We start from the raw sequence: 23,179 nt of genomic DNA, 5'->3' as shown, positions 1-23,179 counted from the left end.
CAATTCTTTATTCCTATGACAAACTTTTCCAAGTAATTTCTCATTGCTGTACTGCTCAGAACTGTTGCAATACTCCTTGCAAATCAGTAATGATGAAAAGGTAAATTATACACCGTGAAAAGATGAAAAAACTTACTGACGTTTCGGACGCTAGTCCTTCGTCGGAGTAAAAGAGAAAGAAGTGGTAGAAAGGAGTGTATATATGATAGAATAAGACAAAAGAAACCAATGAGAGCAAGGTAGGCAAGGAAACAAAAACAAACAATCAAAAGACAAAAGAAAAGGTTAGTTGAAAATAAAGCGTTCATTAATCCCGTTGGGACTAAGAGTGCCCAATAGGTGAATAAGCCGCATTTCTTTGGTCTTGCGACAATCATTGTTGCCGTTAAGCAAAGAAAGACCGAAAACAATGAAGTCAGAAAGAGAATGGTTAGCTAGATTAAAATGGCGGGAAACTGGTTTGGTGGGATCGTTATTGCGAATATCATAAAGATGATTGCAAATGCGATCACCAAGACGGCGGCCAGTCTCGCCCACATACAAAAGATTACAGCGGGTACATTTAATACAATATACAACATTAGAAGTGGTACAAACAAAATGGTCAGTGATTTTAACAGTTGATTTAGGACCGACAACAGAAGTGTGAGAGACTATGTGAGGACAAGTATAACAACGTTTACGAGAACAGCGAAAAGTACCAGGTTCTTTGTTAGAGGGAAGAACTCCCTTGACCAAGAAAGAACGGAGATTACGATCACGTTTATAGGAAAAGAGAGGGCGGTTGTTGAAAATAGCAGAAGTGCGAGTATCAGAGTCAAGCAGAGAAAAGTTGCGGTTAACAATGGGTTTAATGGAAATGTTAATAGGATGATACGTAAGAGTGAAAGGAATGCGGTCATTAGAGGGACGAGTGTGAGGAGTGAGAGCGTTGAACATAGCAATCACAATGTCTTCAGTCATTCCGTTGTCACCATTCCCGAAGATTTACCTCTTTCTGATTCTGAAGTTTCAGTTCTTAGCAAGGGTTTGAACTTCGTTCCTCTTGCTAAGAAATCTGATGAATTTCAGGTCAAGAAAGACTCTGAATCTTTTTTTCGCCGTACTCGCCTTAAAGCTTTTTTCTCCGACTCTTCTAACTCTAACTGTGAACGTGATGTCTTTGAGCGCCTTTGTCCTCGTAAGTCTAACTGGGTCCCTCCCGAGGGACAATTTTCTTCTCTTGATCTTTTTGTCAATAAGTGTCGCCGTGATATTTCTAATCTCAATCTTAACCGTAAACTCAGTTATTCTAATCTTTCTAAGGACGAGTGGTTGGCTTTACGTCAATTACGCAATCGTTCTGACATTGTTATTAAGCCCGCTGACAAAGGCGGTGCATTTGTTGTCTGGCGTTCTGACCTGTATAAACAGGAAGCTATACGTCAACTCTCTGATACTAATTTTTATTGTGAAGTGGATAAGGATCTTACCCCTGACAATCAAAAATTAGTTAAAGACACTGTTAACTCTTTCATTTCTGATGGCTCTTTACCCTCCACTGCTAAAAACCTTTTTGTTATTACTCCTCGTACTTCTCACGTCTATTTTCTTCCTAAGATTCACAAAGCTAACAACCCTGGCCGTCCTATTGTTTCTGCTTGTAGTTGTCCTACCGAACTCATCTCTAGCTATCTAGATTCTCTCATGCTGCCTATTGTTCAGTCTTTACCTACTTATATTAAGGATACTAATCACGCTCTTAGTATTTTTAACGATTTTCGCTTTCCTGATAACTCTTCTAAGCTTTTGTTTACTATGGATGTCAAATCTTTGTATACTGTTATTCCTAATGATGAGGGCCTTCGTGCTCTTCAGCATTTTTTCGATCTTCGTCCTGTCCTCGAGCCCAGCACTCCCACTTTGTTACGCTTAGCTGAACTTGTTCTTACTCTTAATTGTTTTTCTTTCGGTGATCGGTATTATCGGCAGATAAACGGTGTTGCTATGGGTACTAAGATGGGCCCTAGTTATGCCAATTTGTTTGTTGGTTATATCGAAAACCTTGTTTTTCAACAATATACTGGACCTAAACCTGAGTTTTTTGGACGGTATATTGATGATTGTATTGGTGCTACTTCTTGTTCGCGTAATGACTTAGATTCTTTCATCTCTTTTGTTAACTCTTTTCACCCTGCCTTAGACTTTACGTGGGAGGTTAGTGAAACATCAGTCACTTTCCTTGACATCTTGCTTAGTGTTAATGACGACCGTCTTAGCACTAGTGTCCATTACAAACCTACTGACTCTCATTCTTATTTACTCTACTCGTCTTCTCATCCTAAGCACACTCTTAACGCTATTCCGTTCTCGCAATTTCTTCGTCTTCGTCGTTTGTGTAGTGATGATCTTGATTTTTCTGTTAAATGTTCTGAGATGCGTTCCTTCTTCCTTAAGCGTAATTATCCTGCTCATGTTATTGATCGCGCCATTCGTAAAGTTTCTACTATTGATCGTACCACCGCTCTCACTCCTCACACTCGTCCCTCTAATGACCGCATTCCTTTCACTCTTACGTATCATCCTATTAACATTTCCATTAAACCCATTGTTAACCGCAACTTTTCTCTGCTTGACTCTGATACTCGCACTTCTGCTATTTTCAACAACCGCCCTCTCTTTTCCTATAAACGTGATCGTAATCTCCGTTCTTTCTTGGTCAAGGGAGTTCTTCCCTCTAACAAAGAACCTGGTACTTTTCGCTGTTCTCGTAAACGTTGTTATACTTGTCCTCACATAGTCTCTCACACTTCTGTTGTCGGTCCTAAATCAACTGTTAAAATCACTGACCATTTTGTTTGTACCACTTCTAATGTTGTATATTGTATTAAATGTACCCGCTGTAATCTTTTGTATGTGGGCGAGACTGGCCGCCGTCTTGGTGATCGCATTTGCAATCATCTTTATGATATTCGCAATAACGATCCCACCAAACCAGTTTCCCGCCATTTTAATCTAGCTAACCATTCTCTTTCTGACTTCATTGTTTTCGGTCTTTCTTTGCTTAACGGCAACAATGATTGTCGCAAGACCAAAGAAATGCGGCTTATTCACCTATTGGGCACTCTTAGTCCCAACGGGATTAATGAACGCTTTATTTTCAACTAACCTTTTCTTTTGTCTTTTGATTGTTTGTTTTTGTTTCCTTGCCTACCTTGCTCTCATTGGTTTCTTTTGTCTTATTCTATCATATATACACTCCTTTCTACCACTTCTTTCTCTTTTACTCCGACGAAGGACTAGCGTCCGAAACGTCAGTAAGTTTTTTCATCTTTTCACGGTGTATAATTTACCTTTTCATCATTACTGTTTCATTAGAAACACCGACGCAGCTCACACTAGTTTTTAGCTAGTTATATCTTTTCCTTGCAAATCAGTGTTGCACAATATTGGCTTAAGAGGAATTGGGGAAGGGTCAATGGATGTACATGTATGGGTGACTTTTGACCAAGGAGTTTCTTGAAAATGATATCTTTAAGGTAGTCAAACTGACAAGTATTTCGCGGGTGAATCCCCAATTCATATCCCAGCATAGCTGCAAAGTAACCTTACGCAAAAAGGAAAATCTTGCAGCTATTAATCCATCCAGTAACCAAAACTCATTGAGGTATTATCAGACTTTACGTATGTAGTTGCTAAACCTTATAATGAATTCTTAAAATGCCAATTTCTATAATTGATTTTATGTGGTAGAAGTAGATTGAGAAAACGTGATAGAAATTCTAAGAGGTAGTTTCAGAACCCTAAGTTAACCAAATAGTGTCATACGTCTTATCAATGTTTCCATTTCAGACTAAATGTCATTCACTTGAGAATAAGATTCTGGGATCATTTTGCATCCATATTTATGTATCTTCTCAAAAGAAAAGAAATAATACTCAAGGGAATGACACATTGTCTGTTATTGAGGTCCAAAATGTCAGGTGTAACTATTTGTTAATTAATTCTGTTGCAAAATAAAACAACATCGATGATGGCTAACATACATAATAAAACACACATACATGAATTATATTAGACGTGCACAGTTTATTTCGGTTAATTAAGTATAAGACATCTAATAGCTGTTGCTTAGCAACCTGAAGATTTAATGTTACCTTGTTTAATGTTACCATGTTACCTCTCTAATCAATGAAAAGGAAATAAATAGAATCCAACCAATTCCAGAATAGGTGAGCATAAAGTCTGTAGCCTTCAAGAAAATTCCTCTTGAGTTGACAGTTATTTTTTCCATAAGATGATTTCGTAGAGTGCACGCACTAAAACCGTGAACATTAAATAGTACTAATTAGTACTATTTCATACAGAATCCTTTGTTTCCTATTGTTTAATTATCACTATTTAGTGCTAAAAATTAGTATTTGTTTCACGGATTTAGTGTGAGCACTCTATTGTTTGATGTACATAACATACGGATACAGAATTTCTCTCTATTTCAACAGCTCTAAAACTGTTACAAACTGTCACTAAAAAAACTTCTAAAGGTCTTTGTTGAATATACATTATCTTATAGTGTCTGGAGTTGCATTCTGAATATCGTCTTCATTACCATGAAGCTATAAAGAACAGAATAGGAAAATTATTAGGTTGGCATAAAATTATGTAATCTGTTTTGGTTGATTGTTATGTATTTAATTTGTAAGAGCTGTAAGTTAGTTACTTATTGAAGTCAAAATGAACAAAAAAGATATTGGAGGGTATGATGGTTTATCTTGGTGAAAGCATAGGAAGTACGGCAGAGAGAATGCTTGTTGCCCCATCTGCAGCAACTAGAATCGATTCCCAAACTCAGTATTAGTTGCTGGTCTGCGCAAGCCCATTTACATGCATTTGTGTGAGATTCAACAAATTCCTACATATGTATTGCTGGTGACATTTATTTATTTACCGCAGATGCAATATCAATCCACTGCATTGCCTTGGTCATCGCGTCATTTTCAGACGGTGGCGTTTCTAAATTCCAGTAGTTGAATTGTGAAAACTTGTGCGTAGCTCGAAGGGTACGATCCTGTAGAAATTAGTGAGAAAAACATTTTTAGTTTATAGGACCAAATACCCCATTACATTCCACAGAGTCAAACACCCAATATGACTTAACCTCATCGGCTATCAGCATACCTCTTCATCAGTGTATGGTTTCCTGTCTTCTTTCAATACATATCCATTATAACCCACTGGTAAACTAACTGTGGTACCTTTAAGGATCCGGCCACGAAAGGAGCCTGACAAATCTAACAGTAATAGAACATATAAGATGTCAAATCTGGGGCTGCTGAGAGCAAGGCTAGGGGCTTTTTAACTCTAGTTCTATAAACAACTATACTCACTTATGACACCAAGAAGTCCTCCTATGTGTATGGATATTATATTTAGTATAAGCCCTTCCTCCCAAGTGGTGGCAAATTTAATGTCAGTAAATTATATATCTACATATTAGATTGTTATGGTAGTGTTCAATTACTGAGGGGGAGGGGGTGGGTAATGACTAGGAAGGGGTACTCCTACACCATTATGATTTAAAACTCGTCTTGATGTCTTGATACTGATACATAGTTGTACAGTTAAGTTGATTAAATAATATGGGTGGTGATAGGTAAGTAAAAGAAACAAGGCATCAATGAAAGGCGTATCAAAAGCCAAACCTTTGTCGTTGGTATTGGACCCACTCTCTGTCTTCACAGCCACTCCATCGACAATCGGATCAAAATAACTCGCTACATCAGCATCCCCATTGTGATGAATAGTACAAGGCATCAAGTGGATACGAGTTGTTTCTACAGCGCTATCAAGTGATGAAGAATTCACAACTACATTTCCTGATCCCGACATTTTCAACCAAACACCAAAAAAATAATGGCGCGAAAATAATACTGAGTCCGCGGTCTTCAACTCGGTCAGTGGCATAACACTACTTCCTTATGCGTGGAATTTTCAAAATGGCGGATCATCGTTATTTTTGTTATTTTTAAATATTCGAGATGATTTCTTGATAGTTTAAGCATGAAAAAGGTATACAATCGCAGACATTCGTTATTTAGTGTCTTACTATGATAATATACTATAGAATGCAGTGTGATTTTTAGTTATTTTCTTGCAGAGCGGGGACCCGTTTGGTCGCCCAGCGACCAAGGGACGCTCAAGTGAGTACGAAGTTGACATATATTTTGAATCTTATTTATTGAATTTCTTTGTTAATTGATTGAAGATTTATGGATTTAAATTCCTAATTTTAAGTTAGGAAATCTCAGAAAGTATTATTCATGTTATTTATTATTTGAATTGAGCTTTCCTCATCAGCTGCTTCTTAATCTACTTGCCAACTCATTTTCATATCTTTCTTTCTTCGAAAGCTCCAATGTCTTTAGGCAAAAGTCAAGCCTCTAAAACGGTAAGTAGGGAAGGTACGTTATTAATTGGGAGAGAAGCGCTGGGGGATTTGTAGTAAACTTTGGTAAAAATGGTCGTATGTAGCCCTCCCCCTTTTACTGAGTCAACAAGAAACAGCTTTCGTGAAAAGTCAAGCCTTAACATTACTGCCTTATGGTATTTTCAGGGGTTTAATGAACAGTTCTCTTATATTTGTTCATTTGATTCACTAGGGCAGAGGCTCAAAGCTTTCAACCCTCACCTCAAGGTAATGTTTGTGTCTAATTGAAAAAAATATGAGGGAGGGGGTGAGTAACATTTGTCACTGTTATGATTCTTATTTAAAGTGCAACAGATGAGGATTTTTACAGCAGTTTAGCTGATATGGCAGGTGACAACTTTCATGATGATGATGAGGTAAATGTTTGTATATCTCTGTCTGGTATAAATTACTATGGATAAAATATTTCACATGCAAATTAAATAACGGTATATCCAAACATTTTTATTGGATTGAAATGACTTCAAATTTTATTGAACCCTGAAACAACCAGCAACACATTAGTTGTTGTCATCTAGACCTGACGAATTATATTACAGGGCTAAAAATAATTGCTGGTCAGTCACCAGTATACCTCATTTATTGCTCAACGTTACTGGTCAAAATGACTCAGTGACAGACAAGGCAAAAATTGGACTAGACAAGTTCCAAATCTGACCAGACATTGCCTGATGACCGGCCATTATTTTTAGCTCTGTGTTATGCTTTTAAAGATGTATGCTATACACTCTTGTCTACTCATGTCCACAATGTTTCATCAAATATCTGTTATAATTTTGACAATAGGAAGAATCAATGACAGAACTGGATGCCAAGAACCTTGCAGATACCCTTGAGGTAAGCTTCAATCAACTGCTGGGTTTCACTTGACGTCATTTCCTGTCTCATGTGGATTGTTCATCAGCTGAATCACAAGTTTTAGATAGAATTCTTTCTGCCTAAAAGCACATGGTGGTCAGTGTTTGTCCACCATTTGGAGCAGATACTGAGATTCAAAGACTTTTATCAGCTGATTGAAACTCAGCAATACTATAGTGGATCTCTGATCAAAAGATTATTTAGGCAGATGGTAGCAACTGTTACTAACTACAGTATTGATATTCTTTATTACTATTATTAATATTTATGATGCAAAAAGTCTATCCTAAGAGTAAGTCATTTATTTGTTATCACATCATTCTGTAACTAGGGAATGGATGATTTGGATTCTGACTTGTTTGGGGATTCTCTTAGAAGAAAAACGTCCACAAAGAATGTGTCAAATACAAAACCTACTACAACTTCTACACCTAGTAAAAACAAGCTGAGCAACACAGCAACATCTGAAAAACAAGATAAAACTGAGACAAGAGATGATACTACAAGAAAGACTGCAGAGAAAAGGGGAAGCAGTTCATCACCAACTGGAAAGAAGTTCAGTCTCAACAAATATGATAATCTTGGTAAGTAAAATTAGAATTAAAGTTTCATTTATTGATGGGTTTCAACCATTCCCAAGAGAATTAAATAATGAAAGGCACGGCAGCCATGTTGGAGGATATAACAAAAGAATTCATTGACAATTCTTTTGTTAAGTTCCTCCAACATGGCCACCGTGAAATCCATCAATACCTTGAAACAACCTCAGGACTTCTGATTCTGTTGATTAAAGATGAGGTCATCATTCACAAATAAAATATGAAGACTAAATTCATCAATAGTAGATTCCCTTTTAGCCTAAACAGAACATTTAATGGGATATTTTTTAAACTATTAAAGATTTTGATGAAGATGACCCATTAGCTGGTCTGCTCTCTGATGATGAAGATGCAGCCACTAAATCCAAAGCCAAGAAGAAGACAGCAGCTGCTAAGAAAACTCCTGTGAAAAAAGAACCAGAACCAGTAGCTGTATCGGCAGGTTTGTTGAGTATAACACATAGCACATTAATAATGTTTCTACTTGCTGAAAATATTGCTGAAAATATGTTTCTCACATCCTTTCCATCCTTTTCCCTTTTCTTATCTAAAAAAATTAAATTAAATTTCTATTTTTCCTTCTTTCCTTAATTTCTTCTCTTCTGTTCTCTGAACTCTTCTGTTCTCTTCTGTTCTCTTCTGTTCTGTTCTCTTCTCTTCTCTTCTCTTCTCTTCTCCTCTGTTCTCTTCTCTTCTCTTCTGTTCTCTTCTGTTCTCTTCTATTCTCTTCTCTTCTATTCTCTTCTCTTCCCTTCTGTTCTCTTCTGTTCTCTTCTGTTCTCTTCTTCTCTTCTCTTCTCTTCTCTTCTGTTCTCTTCCCTTCTCTTCCCTTCTCTTCTCTTCTCTTCTCTTCTCTTCTCTTCCCTTCTCTCCTCTTCTCTCCTCTTCTCTTCTCTCCTCTCCTCTTGCATTTCCTTTCCTTTCCCAGCATTAATGTATTTAACCTAACTATATAAAATCTTTTAAAATGTAGAATTAGAAAGGCCCACAACATCTAGAAGCCAACAACGGCAAGAAAGTCAGTCATTAGATCTTCAATCACCACCTCTATCCCCTAACACTAAGACACAAAACAGACAAGAAACAGCAAGTCCGAAGTCTGTCAAGTTTAGTGACAGAATTTCATCTCCTACAGAATCCCAAGATGGTTCCTTAGCTGCATCACCTAGACCCAAAGGTATTTTTATCTTTGTAATAAGTGTTGCATTTAACATATGCACCATTTGTTCAACCATTTACATTAGTGAGGTACTGTTGAATCAGAGGTCCCAATATAAAGCCTTGAGGAACACCTGACCAAATACTTTAAAGCGAAAGGTGGACATGCATGTAATGTTTATAGACATTGCCATGGTGATGTTATGTTAATGTATCAGCCATTTTAACAATAGGTTTTGTCACTTTGCTTTGTTGGATTGATCAAACAGATTTCTGGATTTCAATTTAGATAACAATAAACCAAAACAAATTACATCATTGTATGTCCTTCTATAAATTATACCCTTGATAAAATGCTGAATGTTGTGGAATATCAATATTAACATTACAAGAACCCTTTAATTTACCCAGGTCGGCAGTCCCAATCCAAACCAAAGAATGATGTAAGTTTTGATGATGATGGTGATGATCTTCTTCCTGGTATTGACCAAAGCCCAAGACAGACACCCAGTTCAAGGCAAACAAGTGTCGGCCAGACACCTAGTACCAGACAGACATCAGGGACTCCTGGCAGGAGACGAGAACAAAAGACAGACAGCGATCTGTTTGGTGAGGACGATGGTTTGCTTGGTATGTATCGTCTTGTTACTGGTGCTTGGTTTGTGATGCTCTGGTGCTCTGTTCACTGGTGCTTGTTTTATGTTGAGGTCATTAATCATTTAAGCTTGCACATTGACATTGAGGGCTACTATTTGCCCCACCCCATCCCCCAGGGTAGGGAATTTGACATTGTCAATGATCTTTAAAGGCCAGAGAATCTGGAAAAGAGTCTTTCCTGATGGTTGAAATTTGACAATCATTTGATCCCAGCGGTAATTATCTTGACTCAGTGGCCCCTTGAAACTGTCAAATTTCTCCCGGGCCTTAATATTGATAGTACATGTTGGTGCATAGATGTACCCCCTTGTTGGTATGAAAACAGGTTTGGATGAGGGTAAACCTACAGCAAAACAAACCAACACAAAAGCCTCAAGATTTGACGAGCTTCTTGGAGGAAAGAAAGAAAAAATTGAGCCCAAGCCACAAAAACCCAAGACACTGGATGACTTTATGTCCAATATCAGCACCAGCAGCGGCAAGAAATCAACTGAAACACAGCCTAAAAAAGGTCAGTCAAGGTTCAAATATAGCAACACAATTTACATTTGCAGGGATTGAGTCAGGGTTTTTCAGTTTATGTCCTATGACCTGCGTGCATCTCATTTTGTTCTGGCCATAAGGAACATCGTGGTCAAATGCCACCTCATGTGAATGAGAACTTATGAACTGTTGCTGTTAGTTATGCTTGATCAAGACGTAGCCCTAAGCATTTTTATGGGTAAAAATACTTTGACACTCTGCTCCTGTCAACTCAGGAAAACTCAGTTATGGGAAATATTAAAAGTTCGAACTGCATTTTTTGTCATTTTTCAGTAGTTTGAGGAAACCTTGATAAGCACTGTACTAGTAGACATGTCATCCACTTTTATTTATTTCTCATAGTAGCGAAAATATTAGGGCACAGGTAGATTGATTAAGAATGTCTATCATAATGATTGTGTGTCTACAGCTCTCAGCTCTAAAGAAGAAGAAGAATCCTTCCAGTTTGGTAGCTACACCCCTTCAGCTGCTATAGGTCCTGGTGGTCCAGGATCCAGACCAGACACTGCACCTGGTAGAAGATCTGTAAGGTTTGCAGATGAGCTGGGCTTGGATGATGATCTTTTAGGTGGAGCATCTAGGCCTTCGACAGCACCCCCTGAGAGAAAACAGGCAACCCAGGGAAAGGGACGAAGGGGAATGAAGGATTCAGGGGGGTCATCCTTTGATGAGGACTCTACTCAAAAAGAACCTCACAAGAAAGGTAATTTGTTTGGTTCTTTTTCTTTTAGGAAGAAGTGAGTGACATGGTCATAGAACTATCTGATTTGAAGATGATGACAATATGTCAGTGATGGTAATGATGATGATGTTGGTGATGGTGATGTTGATGATGTTGGTGATGATGATGGTGATGACAATATGGCAGTGATGAGGATGTTGGTGATGTTGGTGATTGATGATTATGATGATATGGCAGTGATGGTGATGATGATGATGTTAGTGATGATGATGATAATGATGATTTTGTTGATGATGCTGGTAATGGTAATGGTGATGATGCTGGTTATGCTTATGGTAATGGTGATGGTGATGGTGATGGTGATGATGATGATGATGATTACGGTGAGGGTGGTGGTGGTAATGATGATTATGACAGAGATGGTGATGGTGATGAGAGAGTGATGATAAATGTAAATATGGTGATTTAATGATGATGATGACTAATGGTGGTGGTAGTGATGAAGATGATAATGGTAGAAGTATAAAGTTGTTCAGCAAGGTGCTATTTTCCCCAGAAGCAACACCTGGTTCTGACTGGCTGGGTCTTGGCAGTGAAGACCCTGGACTAGAACTAGAACTTCCTTCCTACAAACCCTCAACTCCATCCAAAACTGTCCCCAAAAAAACAAAGACAGAAGATGCAGGTGAGGAAATCCTGATGATATTTTCAATTTTTGTATGAGTAAGGTACAAAATAGGACAAATAGGACCACCTATTTTGTATTTGGGGGAGGGGTGAGTGCTTTTAGGGGGTCAATGAAAAACAGGGTTGAAAACTGGGAGTTTACAAAAACCAGTGATCAGTGTCATAAGAAAGGTCAGCATAGACAGTTTCTCAAGGTTGCTTGCGCATCCAACTTGACGAGCCACAAAACTGAAAAACGCAAATTTAGTAAAATTGAGAAGACAGTTTTATATTTAAAGAGGAGAATAATCAATTTTATGAATTCTTATCAAAAAAAATTTCATAGCAATGCATGATAACACTCATCATAAAGCTCGTGTTCTGGTATCGTGGCCCGTCCAGTTCCTTAAATTTGGATGCGCACGCAACCTTGAGGAAACAGTCTATTGTTGGTTGTAAATTTAGCGAGCACAATTTTTACAACTAGGATAGAAGGGGGTTAAGTTATACAATGTTAAGGCAGGAATATTCCCTTGGTTTTGGTGCAAATTAGGGCCAATAATTTTGATGCTTCTCAGGACTCACTTCACTTGTGTTGACAAAGGCTTCTTTTTTACTACAGTATTGCGTGGCACCCACAATACAATGCTTGGGACCCAAATTTGACCCTAGTAGGTCCAAGATCTCAGATTGAAAACTCCTATTTAATCCCTTTTAGAAATTCAACCACTTTACCTCCTAATAAGAACCAAAAGGCTCCCTAAATGCCAGGCTCATTGTATCATTAATTTTCCAGCTGCTCAACAGAAACCCATACAAGATTCTACTGGACGAAGAAACAGAGGACAGGACAGTTCTGATGGTGATGACTTTCTCAAGATGTTAGGAATCACTCCAGATGATAAAACACCAAAGTATGTAAGCAAAATTAAAGGAAGGGATGGGGGTGGGGGTGGGGAATTTTGAGATTAGCACTACCGTGACGTCAGAATATCCTTGGTTTCTCAGAAATGGATTGAGGTGGTGATTGATATTGTGCAATTACAGATTAATGCACTTTCATCTTTAATTTTTGCTGCAGTATGAGATAAATTAACAGTTGCATTTTTAAAGAGGTTTTAAAGGTGGGAAATGAGAACCTTCATTTTACCATAAGTGTATTTTAAACAAAAATAAGTAAGTCTTACCGTAGCTGTGGCATGCTTTACCTTGACCGAATGAACGGCTATGATTGCATAACACCAATTACTTAAACTGGGAAACCATTTCAATGTTATAGCTTGCGCAGTACCTTATGCAGAAATCGTGCAAACTGCAGACTGAATTTTGAGTTGCGTCATGAAGTAAACTTTAAATTGCATCATGAAGTAAATTTTAAGTTGCGTCAGGAAATAAAAGAAATCCTGTGCGTTGGCTGAGAGTAGTACTGAAAGCTTGTATATAATTATCCATTATCCGTGTCAGGTCACCTCTGGACGGCAGTCCCCGAAGAGGAAGGAGATGGCGTGACCAGTCTTCCCAGGAGGAAGATCCTCTGGATTTGTCCTCATCTTTAACTGATGAAATGAAACCATCACCAGTTGTTCATCAAAAAGCGCAGCCGACAGGCTCAAGTGACGTGCCAACACGCTCTGATTCTCCTGGGCGCGACCAAGTATTGCGTGACCAAAAACTAGAAACTCCTAAAACGACTGCGTTACCTCAACATGGTTTGCGTGACCAAAGTTTAGAGATTTCGAGAACATCTGCGATTCCTGAACGAGAACAAGAAACTTCGAAACCAACTCCGTTAATTTATCAAGGAATGCGTGACCAGATACCAGATGTCACGTCAAAACATGCGTTACCGTTGCATAAAGATGTTCCGTCACTACATTTCCAATCCAACCAGCATCCATCTCAAACGTCGATCAGTACTCCTTCAAGTCCTTACCTACAACAAGGACAACTCCAGTTGACCAATCAGATGCAAGTACATTCTCCTCAAGGACAACCCACTACTCAGTACCATACCCCTTCCAACTATATACCTCAGGGATCCCGTTTAATCACAGGTGATAAGGCACAGTTAGAAAGCGAGATGCACGAGATAATGAAAAGAATACACGAAATGGAAGGGAATACGCAGAGACAGCAGATCGATGGAGCAGGATATGTAGCACAACTTGAAGCAAAGGTAGTTATTTTCGTGTGATATTTCGTTTGATTTTGGCTTTTTAAAGAAGCTCACCTTGACCTTCCCACCCTCCTACCCCTCCCCCAACCCCCACCCACCCACACACACAAATGCGCGCTACTAGTAGTTACCAAGGAGTAGTTTACACACTTATAGCAATTCAGATTACAGCTTGGTAGATGTCAATCTCGAGCCCAAAGTCTTCTTGCTTTTTGGTCAGCGGTGTTTGCTTAAGCAAGTTAAACGGTGCCCAGTTAGTCAATCAATGATTGGGCGTAATACGAACTTACAAACAAACCAAAAAAAAATTGACCGCTAACTCATTCCTAACTGTAATGGCCTTTGTTTTCAGGTTCGACGTCTAGAGATGGAGATAGACCATCTACAGACTACCTTAAACTCCATGAAGACTCGTCACCACACTGAGATGGCAAATATCGATACCTCTAACAAGTATGTAGAACGAATTCAAACCAGAGCTAGTTTTTGTCCGTTACCCAACCTTAATGTGCGCTTATTTTGACTGGATGAAAAGTAAACTTGCGGGCTGGGATTAGTGTAATTTACAGATAGCTAAATTGTTGTTACTGTGTTGAATGACGTATCCTTTTTTTTTTTTTTTTTTTTTTTTTTGATGTAAGTCTCACTCATAAGTAAAAACAGTCTTTCAGACTCAGAACGATCAGACTAGTTTGATTTACCTCAATGTAAATAAAGATCTAAAGTTTTATAGACTAATGTGTATATATGTGTCTCCCTCAGAGCGCACATCAAGACACTTGAAGAATCTTACCAGCTTCGTGAGACTCGCATCAAAGAAGAGACAGACTTACAAGTGAGTCATTACAAGGATCGAATACGAGCCTTGGAGGAAGAGAAGAGCACCATGCAAGCAGCGCACTTGAGGAAGGTGCAGTCGTTAGAATCTTCACGGAACATCGACTTGGACAGGATAAAGGAGCTTCATCGTAAAGGTGTTGAAGAGATGAGACAGGAACACGAAGAAGAGATGGCGCATCTGAGGAAACTCAAGGAACAGGAGGTAAAAATATATCTGATACCAACTTTTTTTCTCTTTGGTTTGATCGCCTGAATTCCGTGGCATCTTTTCTCGCCTCCCATACATCTGCTCTCCTTTCTCCTCTTCCCTGTTTTTTTTTCTTGCACTCTATTGCTCTCCTCGTCTCTTTTTTTCTTCTCTGATTGGCTTGTTTTCCTTTTCCTTCTCTCCCCACTCCTCCTCTTGTATATTCAGTTACAGTTTAAAACTGCACTAATTTTCCACCATTTTCCCGCGCTTTTTAGGTCAGTGCTGCCACCAGTGCGCACGGCCACACCAAGTCGCTCCAGTCTCTCATGCAACAAGTTCTCAACTCGACCAAGGATGTCAGTGACATGAGAACCCAGATCGAGACCACTCATAAATCAAACATATCCGAGAGGGAACTGGCGGCTAAAGCACGTGACGAGTACCTGACGCATCTTCAGGAAAGACTGGCGAAGCAACAGGCAGAGAATGACGAGGAACGAGCGAGACTACAGGGTGGGTCACGTGATTATACTGTAATGATAGGATGTTTCTGGCTTAGTATTGAAATCAAGGGTGATATAATGGTTCACTTGCCTCACATCTCTGGGGTCTCGAGTTCGATTTCATGGACTTAGCATCGCATTTGAGTAAAGTTTGTTAGATCTATTCCTTGATACTAAGGTGTTTCTCAGAGTTCTCGGGATTTTCTCCCTCCACAAAACACGCTAAGTTCCAATTTGATCAATGAGTTTAGCCACGCCCTGACTTAGATAAGCCCAGAGGTCGTTTCAATAAATACTCAAGTTAAATTACAGAACACACAACTTCAATAATACAAACATTTTGAAGTTCCACGGACATACACTGGAACACATGGATATTCTACATAAAATAGAATCGCAACGTAGACTTTAAATGACATTTTTGTTATGTCGCAGGTCTTATCGCAAAGATGGAAGTCCACATGAGAGAACAGAGTCGTCAGGTGGACCAGGAGCGATGGCGACTGACACAAGAAGATTCGCGCATCAAAGCCCTTCAGGTAACCACAAAAAACGCTTCTTGAAAATTCTGAGAGAAATTGATAGGAATAAATCCAAAAACGCCATCTACGACAAATGTAGCTCCTCTAAAACAGAGTCGAAAAGAACTAACGATGACATGATGACAATATCAGTAATAGTGCACTAGTTAACTGCTTATGATCTCCAAATCCAACACCCGCTCGCCTGCATCATTTCGTCACGCATATGTACCAAAAAATGAAAGATTATCAAGATCTGTAGCGCAAGATTGGTTCGGGCCCATGCTTATTTGTTATCCTGTATAACGCGCGCTTCAAAAAGTCGATCGGCCGCAACCATCACAGGTGTTTGGACTATCTTCGCGCGCCTTCGTAGTTGAGTTATTTCAGTCGTGTCTTCTGCAAAGAAGGATCCGCATTGGTTCTCTATCTCGCATTTCGATTGGTCGGGCGCCGGACATACTGCTTAAATAACGCGCGCTCGGGTTGGTTGATCGGTATAGTGACACGGGTGTCTCTTATTTTCTTTGCGCACTTTCCTATATGATTGGATTCAATCGTGTGTGATGCAGAGTACGATTGATATTGCTTTTGTTCGTGTTGTTATGTACAGTCCGCATTAGAAGACGAGCGTCGAATCACCATGGAACAACTAGCGATGGAGCGAGCAGACGTACAACGAGCCAGAGAAGAACTCCTTCGAGAACAGAAACGAATAACAACAGAATTACAAGAAGAACGAAGGAACATTTCCATGGAAAGAGCTCGGCTTTCCTCAGCTCACAGAGAAATCTTAACGAAAGAGAAACATAAGACTGATACTACAATACAGGTTAGTAGAGTAAAATATGGTACCGCAGTGTGAATAGGGCATAGAAGGGGCATGTAAGTAGTTATAGGGTGTGTTACATGGGACTATGTGGCTACATAGATAAGTAGTATGCAACACATTGTTATAGGACTAGAGGTAAAGAAAAGAGAACTATATATCGTCCTTAAAGGGTATCGGGGTTCATAAGGGGTGGGAGGTGTGACAAAGGACTATATGGCTTACAATGGGTAACAGGGTATAACAGGGCATGTAAGAGGTATAAGGCATATACGGTGTAAAACAGGATTATATGAGTAACACTGGGTAATATAGGTCTAAAAACGTATATAAATGTTGCAGAATAAGACTATGTTGAATCATTTTTTAGGCTGAAGCGGAAATGGAAATCACCGCATCAAAAATCAAGGAAGATGCCGCAGCACTGGGTGTGAGACAGGCTCAACTGAAGCAGGAAGAGGATGCACTGAGACGAGAGAAGCGCGACTTCAGTTTGCGTCTAGAGAGGTTTGAAGAGGAGAAAGATAGAATAGGAAAACTGAGCCTTGAAGTGCAGCGAAGATCGGAAGAAATAGGAAAATTATGCACAGTAAGTCGGTTACATGATTGTAGCATATACCTCAACACTACCTCAATCATCATCCTCAACATCCCTACCATCATAATCGTCACCATCATTATCACCATCATCATCATCACCATCATCAGGACACCAGCAGCCACAGAGCATCACAGGAGCACCAGCATCACAGGACACAGAAGTCAGCAGGACATAATAGAACATCACAACATCCTACTATCATAATCATCACCATAATCATCACCATCATCACCATCGTAATCATCACCATCATCATCATTATCACCATGACCATCATCATTACCATCCTTATCATCATCCTCAACATCCCTACTATCATAATCATAATCATCACCATCATTATCACCATCATCATTATTATCACCATCATCATCATTACCATCATTATCACCATCATTATCACCATCATCATCATTATCACCAAGTCATCATCACCATTATCACCATCATCAACTCCCACCATCATCGTCATCACCACCCACCAACAACACCATCATCATCATCAAAAACACCACCATCACTAATATTATTCACCATCACATTATTAGTCTTTGATAAAGTTATGAATATTTTCATATATTTTGCAAAATTATAGGAAAATACAAGAGCTCGTGAAGAAGGAGAGGAAGCCTTGGCCCGAGCCGAGATGCTTCGAAGGGAAACTGAGAACGAGAGAGCCGAACTTGAAAACCGATTTATTCTGATACAGGAAAAAGAAAAACAGCTAGCACAGGTAAAGCTTTGGATGATTTGAAAATTAGTGTTGTACTGTTGATTAAACTATCCCCATGAAAAGCGCATGCGCATTTCGAACCGCCCGTTTGACGAGGCACTTATAAATGGCTTCCATCGGTAAGCCAATCAAAAAGCGCAGGAGTTCGTACCAGCCAATCACAAACTCACTCAGCTAGTCATGAAAATCATGAGTTACTTGAAAGCCACACTTTCATATTAAAACCGTTGATTCGTTTTTGTTTGTTTGAAAGTCTAGCCAGCGGTAGCTCTCATTTCAGTTTCAATCTAAACCTGTTTTTCTTGTTTCAGGATCGTGTTTCTATTGCGCATGAGCGGCGAGTTCTTGAGATGGACAAGCGCAACGGCAGATGTAGACAGTGTGAAGGAAATACCACAGATAGCCCACTCCTTATTGCTGACCTTCCAGGTAAGAAAAACATGGTTTAGACTTCAACCATAAACGTCGTATACCTTCTATGCTCTATTGAAGAGCGTTTATACAAAAGAAACTAGATTTTAAGTCGTAATACTCGTAAAATTTCGACATCCAGATTTCGTTTCTCCATTCTGGATTTTTACTGACGTGACTATAAGTGGCTTACACGCTCAGCCAATCGAAATACACTATGCAGCACACTAACCAGATGTAACCGCGTGACAACATGTTATAATCTACAATCTTGGACAAAAAGAGTTGAGAATTTTTCATCCAATCATGAAATAGTAGAATTTCCCTTATTTAAAAAAATATTGTCCGTACCCCCTCTCCCCCAGGACAATGTTGGTCCCAGTAGGTAAAGCAGCCCTGTATCCCTCGAAACAACATTGTTTAAGGTGGGAGGGGGTCGCTTTAAGGGGAATTTCTTATGTTTTTCATGAAAATACCATCAAAACCAAATATTTCTCAACATTTTTGACCAAGATTGTAGCTTGGGCCGCCTGTGGAGAGGGGAGTCTGTGAGGTCGGTATATTTAGAACAAGGTGATTGCTTCAAGCTTCTCTTTGATTAAGATAATGTAATTACGTTAAATGAGACTGATTGTCGCGTGTAGGTGAGTACAGTATATCTTGACCGACGCCATGTGTAGTGATAATGTCTCTCCAGTATCTTATTAAGTATCTTAGTTATTCAGTATCTCGATAGGTTGACCCCTGAAAGGCTATTCGATACACAGTCAAGAGAGCACTCGGCATTCATTCTATCATTATTTTGCTGAAAAAATAATGGTTGTAGTTTAATCGTGAAATGTTTTTATGTGTTGTCTTACTATTTTACCTTCCATTTTTCTGCCTGTCTACGACTGTCTGTCTGTCTGTCTGTTTGCATCTCTCTGTCTGTCCGTGAGTCTTTACCGGTATATCTGTCTGTCTGTCTTTCTGTCCGTCAATCTGTATATCTGTTTGATTATCTGTCCGTGTGTCTGTATATATGTCTGTCTGTCTTTTTCCCTGTCTGTTCCTCTTAACTTATGTCTGTCTGTCAGTCTGTCTGTCCATCCGTCTGTCAGTCAATCCACAGTCTGTCTGTCCGTCCGTATGTCAGTCAATCCACGGACTGTTATCAATTTTCCTTGCGTATTTCATTTCTTTTTGTGTGTGTCATCAGTTCAAATAATTTTCAAGTCTGTTTCACATTTGTTCCACTCATCATTAATTAAGTCCTTCGATATCAAATACATGGATACCGGCAAAATGCCGGGCACTAGCGCCAATTAAACAGGAGTGTTGTACCTCCTTGACAAGTGTTCAACTATCACATCAGAATAATGACGGAAGAGAGCCAGAGAGAATAGCATCAAGCAGGAGATCATTATAAGTGGGTCTGTGAGTCAGCATATTAGTAGATCAGGTTTGATATTTTAAAAAATCAATCGGCCAATCAGATTCTAATATACCAACCATGTTGCAGCTATGAATGAATAAACAAATCGAATTGCAGCTGTCAAATGAACCAACCACAATCGCTCTTTAGAGCTACAAAATTATGAATGGTGTTTTTCTATTTTATAATGGTGGAGATCAGCCAGTTGGAATAGATCCTATGAGGTTTGCCATTAAAATACCTTGGCACCTATTAGCATGTCTAAAATGTCCCCTACCCCTACCCCCTCTTTACAGCTACAGTAACATTACTCCCTCTTTCCCTTTACCTCCCCTCTTTTCTCATCCCATCCCCTCCTCTCTCCCCTCCCTCTCCTCCCCTCCACAGTCCATGGCATGGAGGTTGTTCAAAAAATATATATATACACAGTCAATGTCATTAACGTTGTCCACCGAAAAATGACATTTACACATTTACACATTTAGACTAAAAGAAATATCACGTGTTTCCTCGAACGTTCTGGCATAAAACAAATGCTGAAATACCATTCTCCATCTTAAATCCTCACTAAATGGTCAGGGCATTCTGGATTATTTTCGATTCATGAGTTGAATTAAAAGTTTAGGCTGACGAAGCATAGAATACATAATGAAACACGTGATATTTCTTTTAGTCTAAATGTGTAAATGTGTAATGTGTAAATGTGTAAATGTCATTTTTCGGTGGACAACGTTAATGACATTGACTGTATATATATATATATGTATATAGCTTATATGACGTCAGTGGGTGAGCGATAGGAATTTCCAAGCATTATTCCTTTATCACGTGGTACATCTGTGTATAATATTGTATGAGTCGATTTTTTGGAGACTGATCAAAAACATATTTCTATAGAACTGTAGAACTCCAGGTTAAGACGTAAACCAGGATTATCGGTAATCACCTTATCAATAGCCAAGCCCTGTGCAACACTTGTCAACATGTTAATTAATCAGTGCCAGATTAGGTTTGACTTAGACTTTTTATTTATATATATATATATTTTTTTGTGTGTGTGAAATCTTCAATTCATTGACATTAGTAGCCAGCGCTGGCAAAGAAAAGGCTTGGCAAAGAAGCTCTCCGACTCTCGTGAAGAAGTTAGTCTATAAACTAAGTAAATAAATCCTAAAGAGAAAGGATAATTCGTGTCCGTCCCACGTCCATTACACGCGTCCTCTGTCCCGCGCGTGCCTCTAGCATCAGCAATCCGTTCATTTGCCTAGGCCACCTGTCTCTAATAATCACAAATCATCTGGGATTGATTTAAAATACTAACGTATTGTTATATAATCTTGTTACTAGTAATAATAAGGCATATGGAGGAGTTGTCTATCGTATTAAAAACCCTTTGGGCCGATCTCAAAAGTGATTATAGCAACATCCGACATATGTTATAAGAATAACAAAATATGTTCTACTTTCTATTTTTTGTTACTCCGTGAAGAATCTAATGAACGCATTCTTGCAGTGATCCCAGATCCACGAATACCGAGTACAGTAAGCATGTGACTGGGCTTAAAAACCTCCGCGCGTGCGCAGAATGGTCCAAGAAAACAAACATGGCCGCTAAAATATGTCGCATTCAGAACGAACATTGGTCGGGGTTTTTAGGGAAAAACATTTTATTACAAAACATTAGAAAAGTTCTACATTCAATGAAAACAAACATTAGGCTTTGGTTAATAGATATAAATACAATTATTTCCTTAATCTTAAAGAAATGAGGTTATCTGCTGATTTTGGAGATTTTTTTCGAAAGCATAAGCATGGTTTTTCAACTTTGTCTGCGACTAACTTATTTCACCTCGTTGTTGCAGACGGACGAATCAGCTCTACTCCCGTCATATCGGCATTAGACTTTGACTGCTTGTCCCAGTCTCCCGGCCGGACACTTGGAACGCCTGACATTTTACTGAACAGCTTGGAGTTGAAAAGAAATTTGAGAAAATGGACGAACGAGAAAGAAAAGGTAAGAAAAGAAAGGGACGGTCCTACTTTGGACGAGAGGCTTTCCCATTTCAAACCTCTGAGTAGTTTTTCCTTACATCTAAAAATGCCTCCCCTGGAAGTGTTACAGGAAAATAAAAATAGTGCTCAAGAGAATGACATGTGGTCTGAAATGGGAAAACATTCTTGGAGCGAGGAGGGGACGTAAAACCCCACCCTCCCCTCCCAGGCACTGTATTTGCAAACCATAACACATCCAAGACTAAACTTCTTGTTTCTTTAGGACGAAGAGTTCTTGGAACAGGAATCACAATTTCTCAACCAGCTGCGAGGTTCTCGAGGCAAAACAAAAAAGAGACTCTCAGTGACAAGCTAAGCCTGCATGTATTCTAGCATATATATACCTTTAAATAATTGTAAATAGATATCTTGATATAATTGATATATTATTTTTAAAAGATATTACAAATGGTATATCTGCTGTTGAGCCACATTTTTTTATATTAGCCCCAGGCTTTTTTTCCTTGTCTTTGTAATGTCTTGGTGTTAGATGCAAGGCTACCAGGAAGTTATAGTATTTCTTTTATATTTTCCTCGTAGCCTTGCATCTTAGATATTTTTTAAAGAGTTCGGCTATAATATACCAACAACTGAAAGTTCTATAGCCGATTGCTATTTTATTTTCCTACTCAAGCAATCATTAATATCTTTTTACTCATAATTCAAATGTTGCTATCTAAAATGGCGGATGAAAATCACGTGATTAACATGACATAGTCACGTGGGCTAGCATGGCGGAAAATATCCACGTGAACTATTAATGCGCATTGCTTCTACATACGCCCTTAAGATATTAGATTTTACTCGGATAGCTTGTATTATGGTCAGTCGCACTAGCCAATGTCAATACTACTGCCATTGTTCTGGGTAAGTTATGAGTTTTTTTGTTATCATTTAGACAGACGTTAACAAACAAACCCAAACACTACTTTTCCCGTTATTTATTTTAATGGCTCCGACGACCACCGCGACTTTTTCCTAGAATATTTGATAAACCAAGACGATAACGGTACTAGAGAACAAACTAGAATTCGCTGCGAGGTGAAAAGTGCGGGGTTCTCTTAACCACCGTGAATGTAAGGAAATCTGGTAAAAACCTTACGGCGCTTTCAGACACTTCCTAATGGGTAGATCTTATTCATCAATTTCCTGTGATATTAACCTTATATCTCTAAAGAAAGCAAAGTCCCCGGACATCTTGCGAAAGGAAACATTGAACAATTAACTTTTATCAGTATCATCGCAACTTAGGCGCTTCCATTGTAACTATTTCACACATA

At 38.9% G+C, this 23,179-nt stretch overlaps 3 protein-coding genes across 3 annotated transcripts; 2 read left to right on the top strand and 1 right to left on the bottom strand.

Moving 5' to 3' along the window:
* Positions 1 to 30: 30 nt before the first annotated feature.
* On the top strand, positions 31 to 4,200 carry LOC148910377 (uncharacterized). The gene has a single exon (XM_089031767.1). It carries the CDS (start codon positions 871 to 873, stop codon positions 3,145 to 3,147), a length of 2,277 nt encoding a protein of 758 aa, XP_088887893.1. The 5' UTR covers positions 31 to 870; the 3' UTR covers positions 3,148 to 4,200.
* Positions 4,049 to 5,904, bottom strand: LOC116302378 (ribonuclease H2 subunit C). The gene is made up of 4 exons (XM_031711656.2): positions 5,682 to 5,904; positions 5,158 to 5,270; positions 4,928 to 5,047; positions 4,049 to 4,595 (listed from the first exon to the last, which is right to left on the bottom strand). Exons 1-4 carry the CDS (start codon positions 5,866 to 5,868, stop codon positions 4,542 to 4,544), a joined length of 474 nt encoding a protein of 157 aa, XP_031567516.1. The 5' UTR covers positions 5,869 to 5,904; the 3' UTR covers positions 4,049 to 4,541.
* A 76-nt stretch (positions 5,905 to 5,980) lies between these two features.
* On the top strand, positions 5,981 to 22,766 carry LOC116302366 (uncharacterized). Its single transcript, XM_031711644.2, has 25 exons — positions 5,981 to 6,048; positions 6,137 to 6,179; positions 6,390 to 6,427; positions 6,639 to 6,673; positions 6,753 to 6,822; positions 7,253 to 7,303; positions 7,656 to 7,908; positions 8,225 to 8,365; positions 8,897 to 9,100; positions 9,493 to 9,711; positions 10,064 to 10,249; positions 10,691 to 10,984; positions 11,520 to 11,648; positions 12,426 to 12,543; positions 13,094 to 13,805; positions 14,158 to 14,258; positions 14,568 to 14,847; positions 15,111 to 15,348; positions 15,774 to 15,877; positions 16,473 to 16,691; positions 17,059 to 17,277; positions 17,885 to 18,022; positions 18,334 to 18,451; positions 21,710 to 21,861; positions 22,123 to 22,766. Exons 1-25 carry the CDS (start codon positions 6,040 to 6,042, stop codon positions 22,213 to 22,215), a joined length of 4,164 nt encoding a protein of 1,387 aa, XP_031567504.1. The 5' UTR covers positions 5,981 to 6,039; the 3' UTR covers positions 22,216 to 22,766.
* The last annotated feature ends 413 nt before the right edge of the window (positions 22,767 to 23,179 follow it).

The sequence above is a fragment of the Actinia tenebrosa genome, unplaced genomic scaffold (genome assembly GCF_029948245.1).
Source record: "Actinia tenebrosa isolate PJP-AT-01 unplaced genomic scaffold, QUT_ActTen_1.0 PGA_scaffold17__23_contigs__length_9995812, whole genome shotgun sequence".
Lineage (NCBI taxonomy): Eukaryota > Metazoa > Cnidaria > Anthozoa > Actiniaria > Actiniidae > Actinia > Actinia tenebrosa.
The sequence above is the reverse complement of the archived record's forward strand: the minus strand, read 5'-3'. Positions and strand labels throughout refer to the sequence as shown.

Bases quoted from the DNA above. Each gene is read 5' to 3' on its own strand.
- LOC116302378 (XM_031711656.2), bottom strand. From the start codon at position 5,868: ATGTCGGGATCAGGAAATGTAGTTGTGAATTCTTCATCACTTGATAGC. The intron at 5,048-5,157 runs GTATGCTGATAG...TAATTTCTACAG, and splicing joins AACCATACACTGATGAAGAG to GATCGTACCCTTCGAGCTAC. The intron at 4,596-4,927 runs GTAAATAAATAA...TGTTCTTTATAG, and splicing joins GGATTGATATTGCATCTGCG to CTTCATGGTAATGAAGACGA.
- LOC116302366 (XM_031711644.2), top strand. The intron at 18,023-18,333 runs GTAAAGCTTTGG...TTCTTGTTTCAG, and splicing joins AAGAAAAACAGCTAGCACAG to GATCGTGTTTCTATTGCGCA. The intron at 18,452-21,709 runs GTAAGAAAAACA...TCGTTGTTGCAG, and splicing joins CCTTATTGCTGACCTTCCAG to ACGGACGAATCAGCTCTACT.
- LOC148910377 (XM_089031767.1), top strand. From the start codon at position 871: ATGATACGTAAGAGTGAAAGGAATGCGGTCATTAGAGGGACGAGTGTG.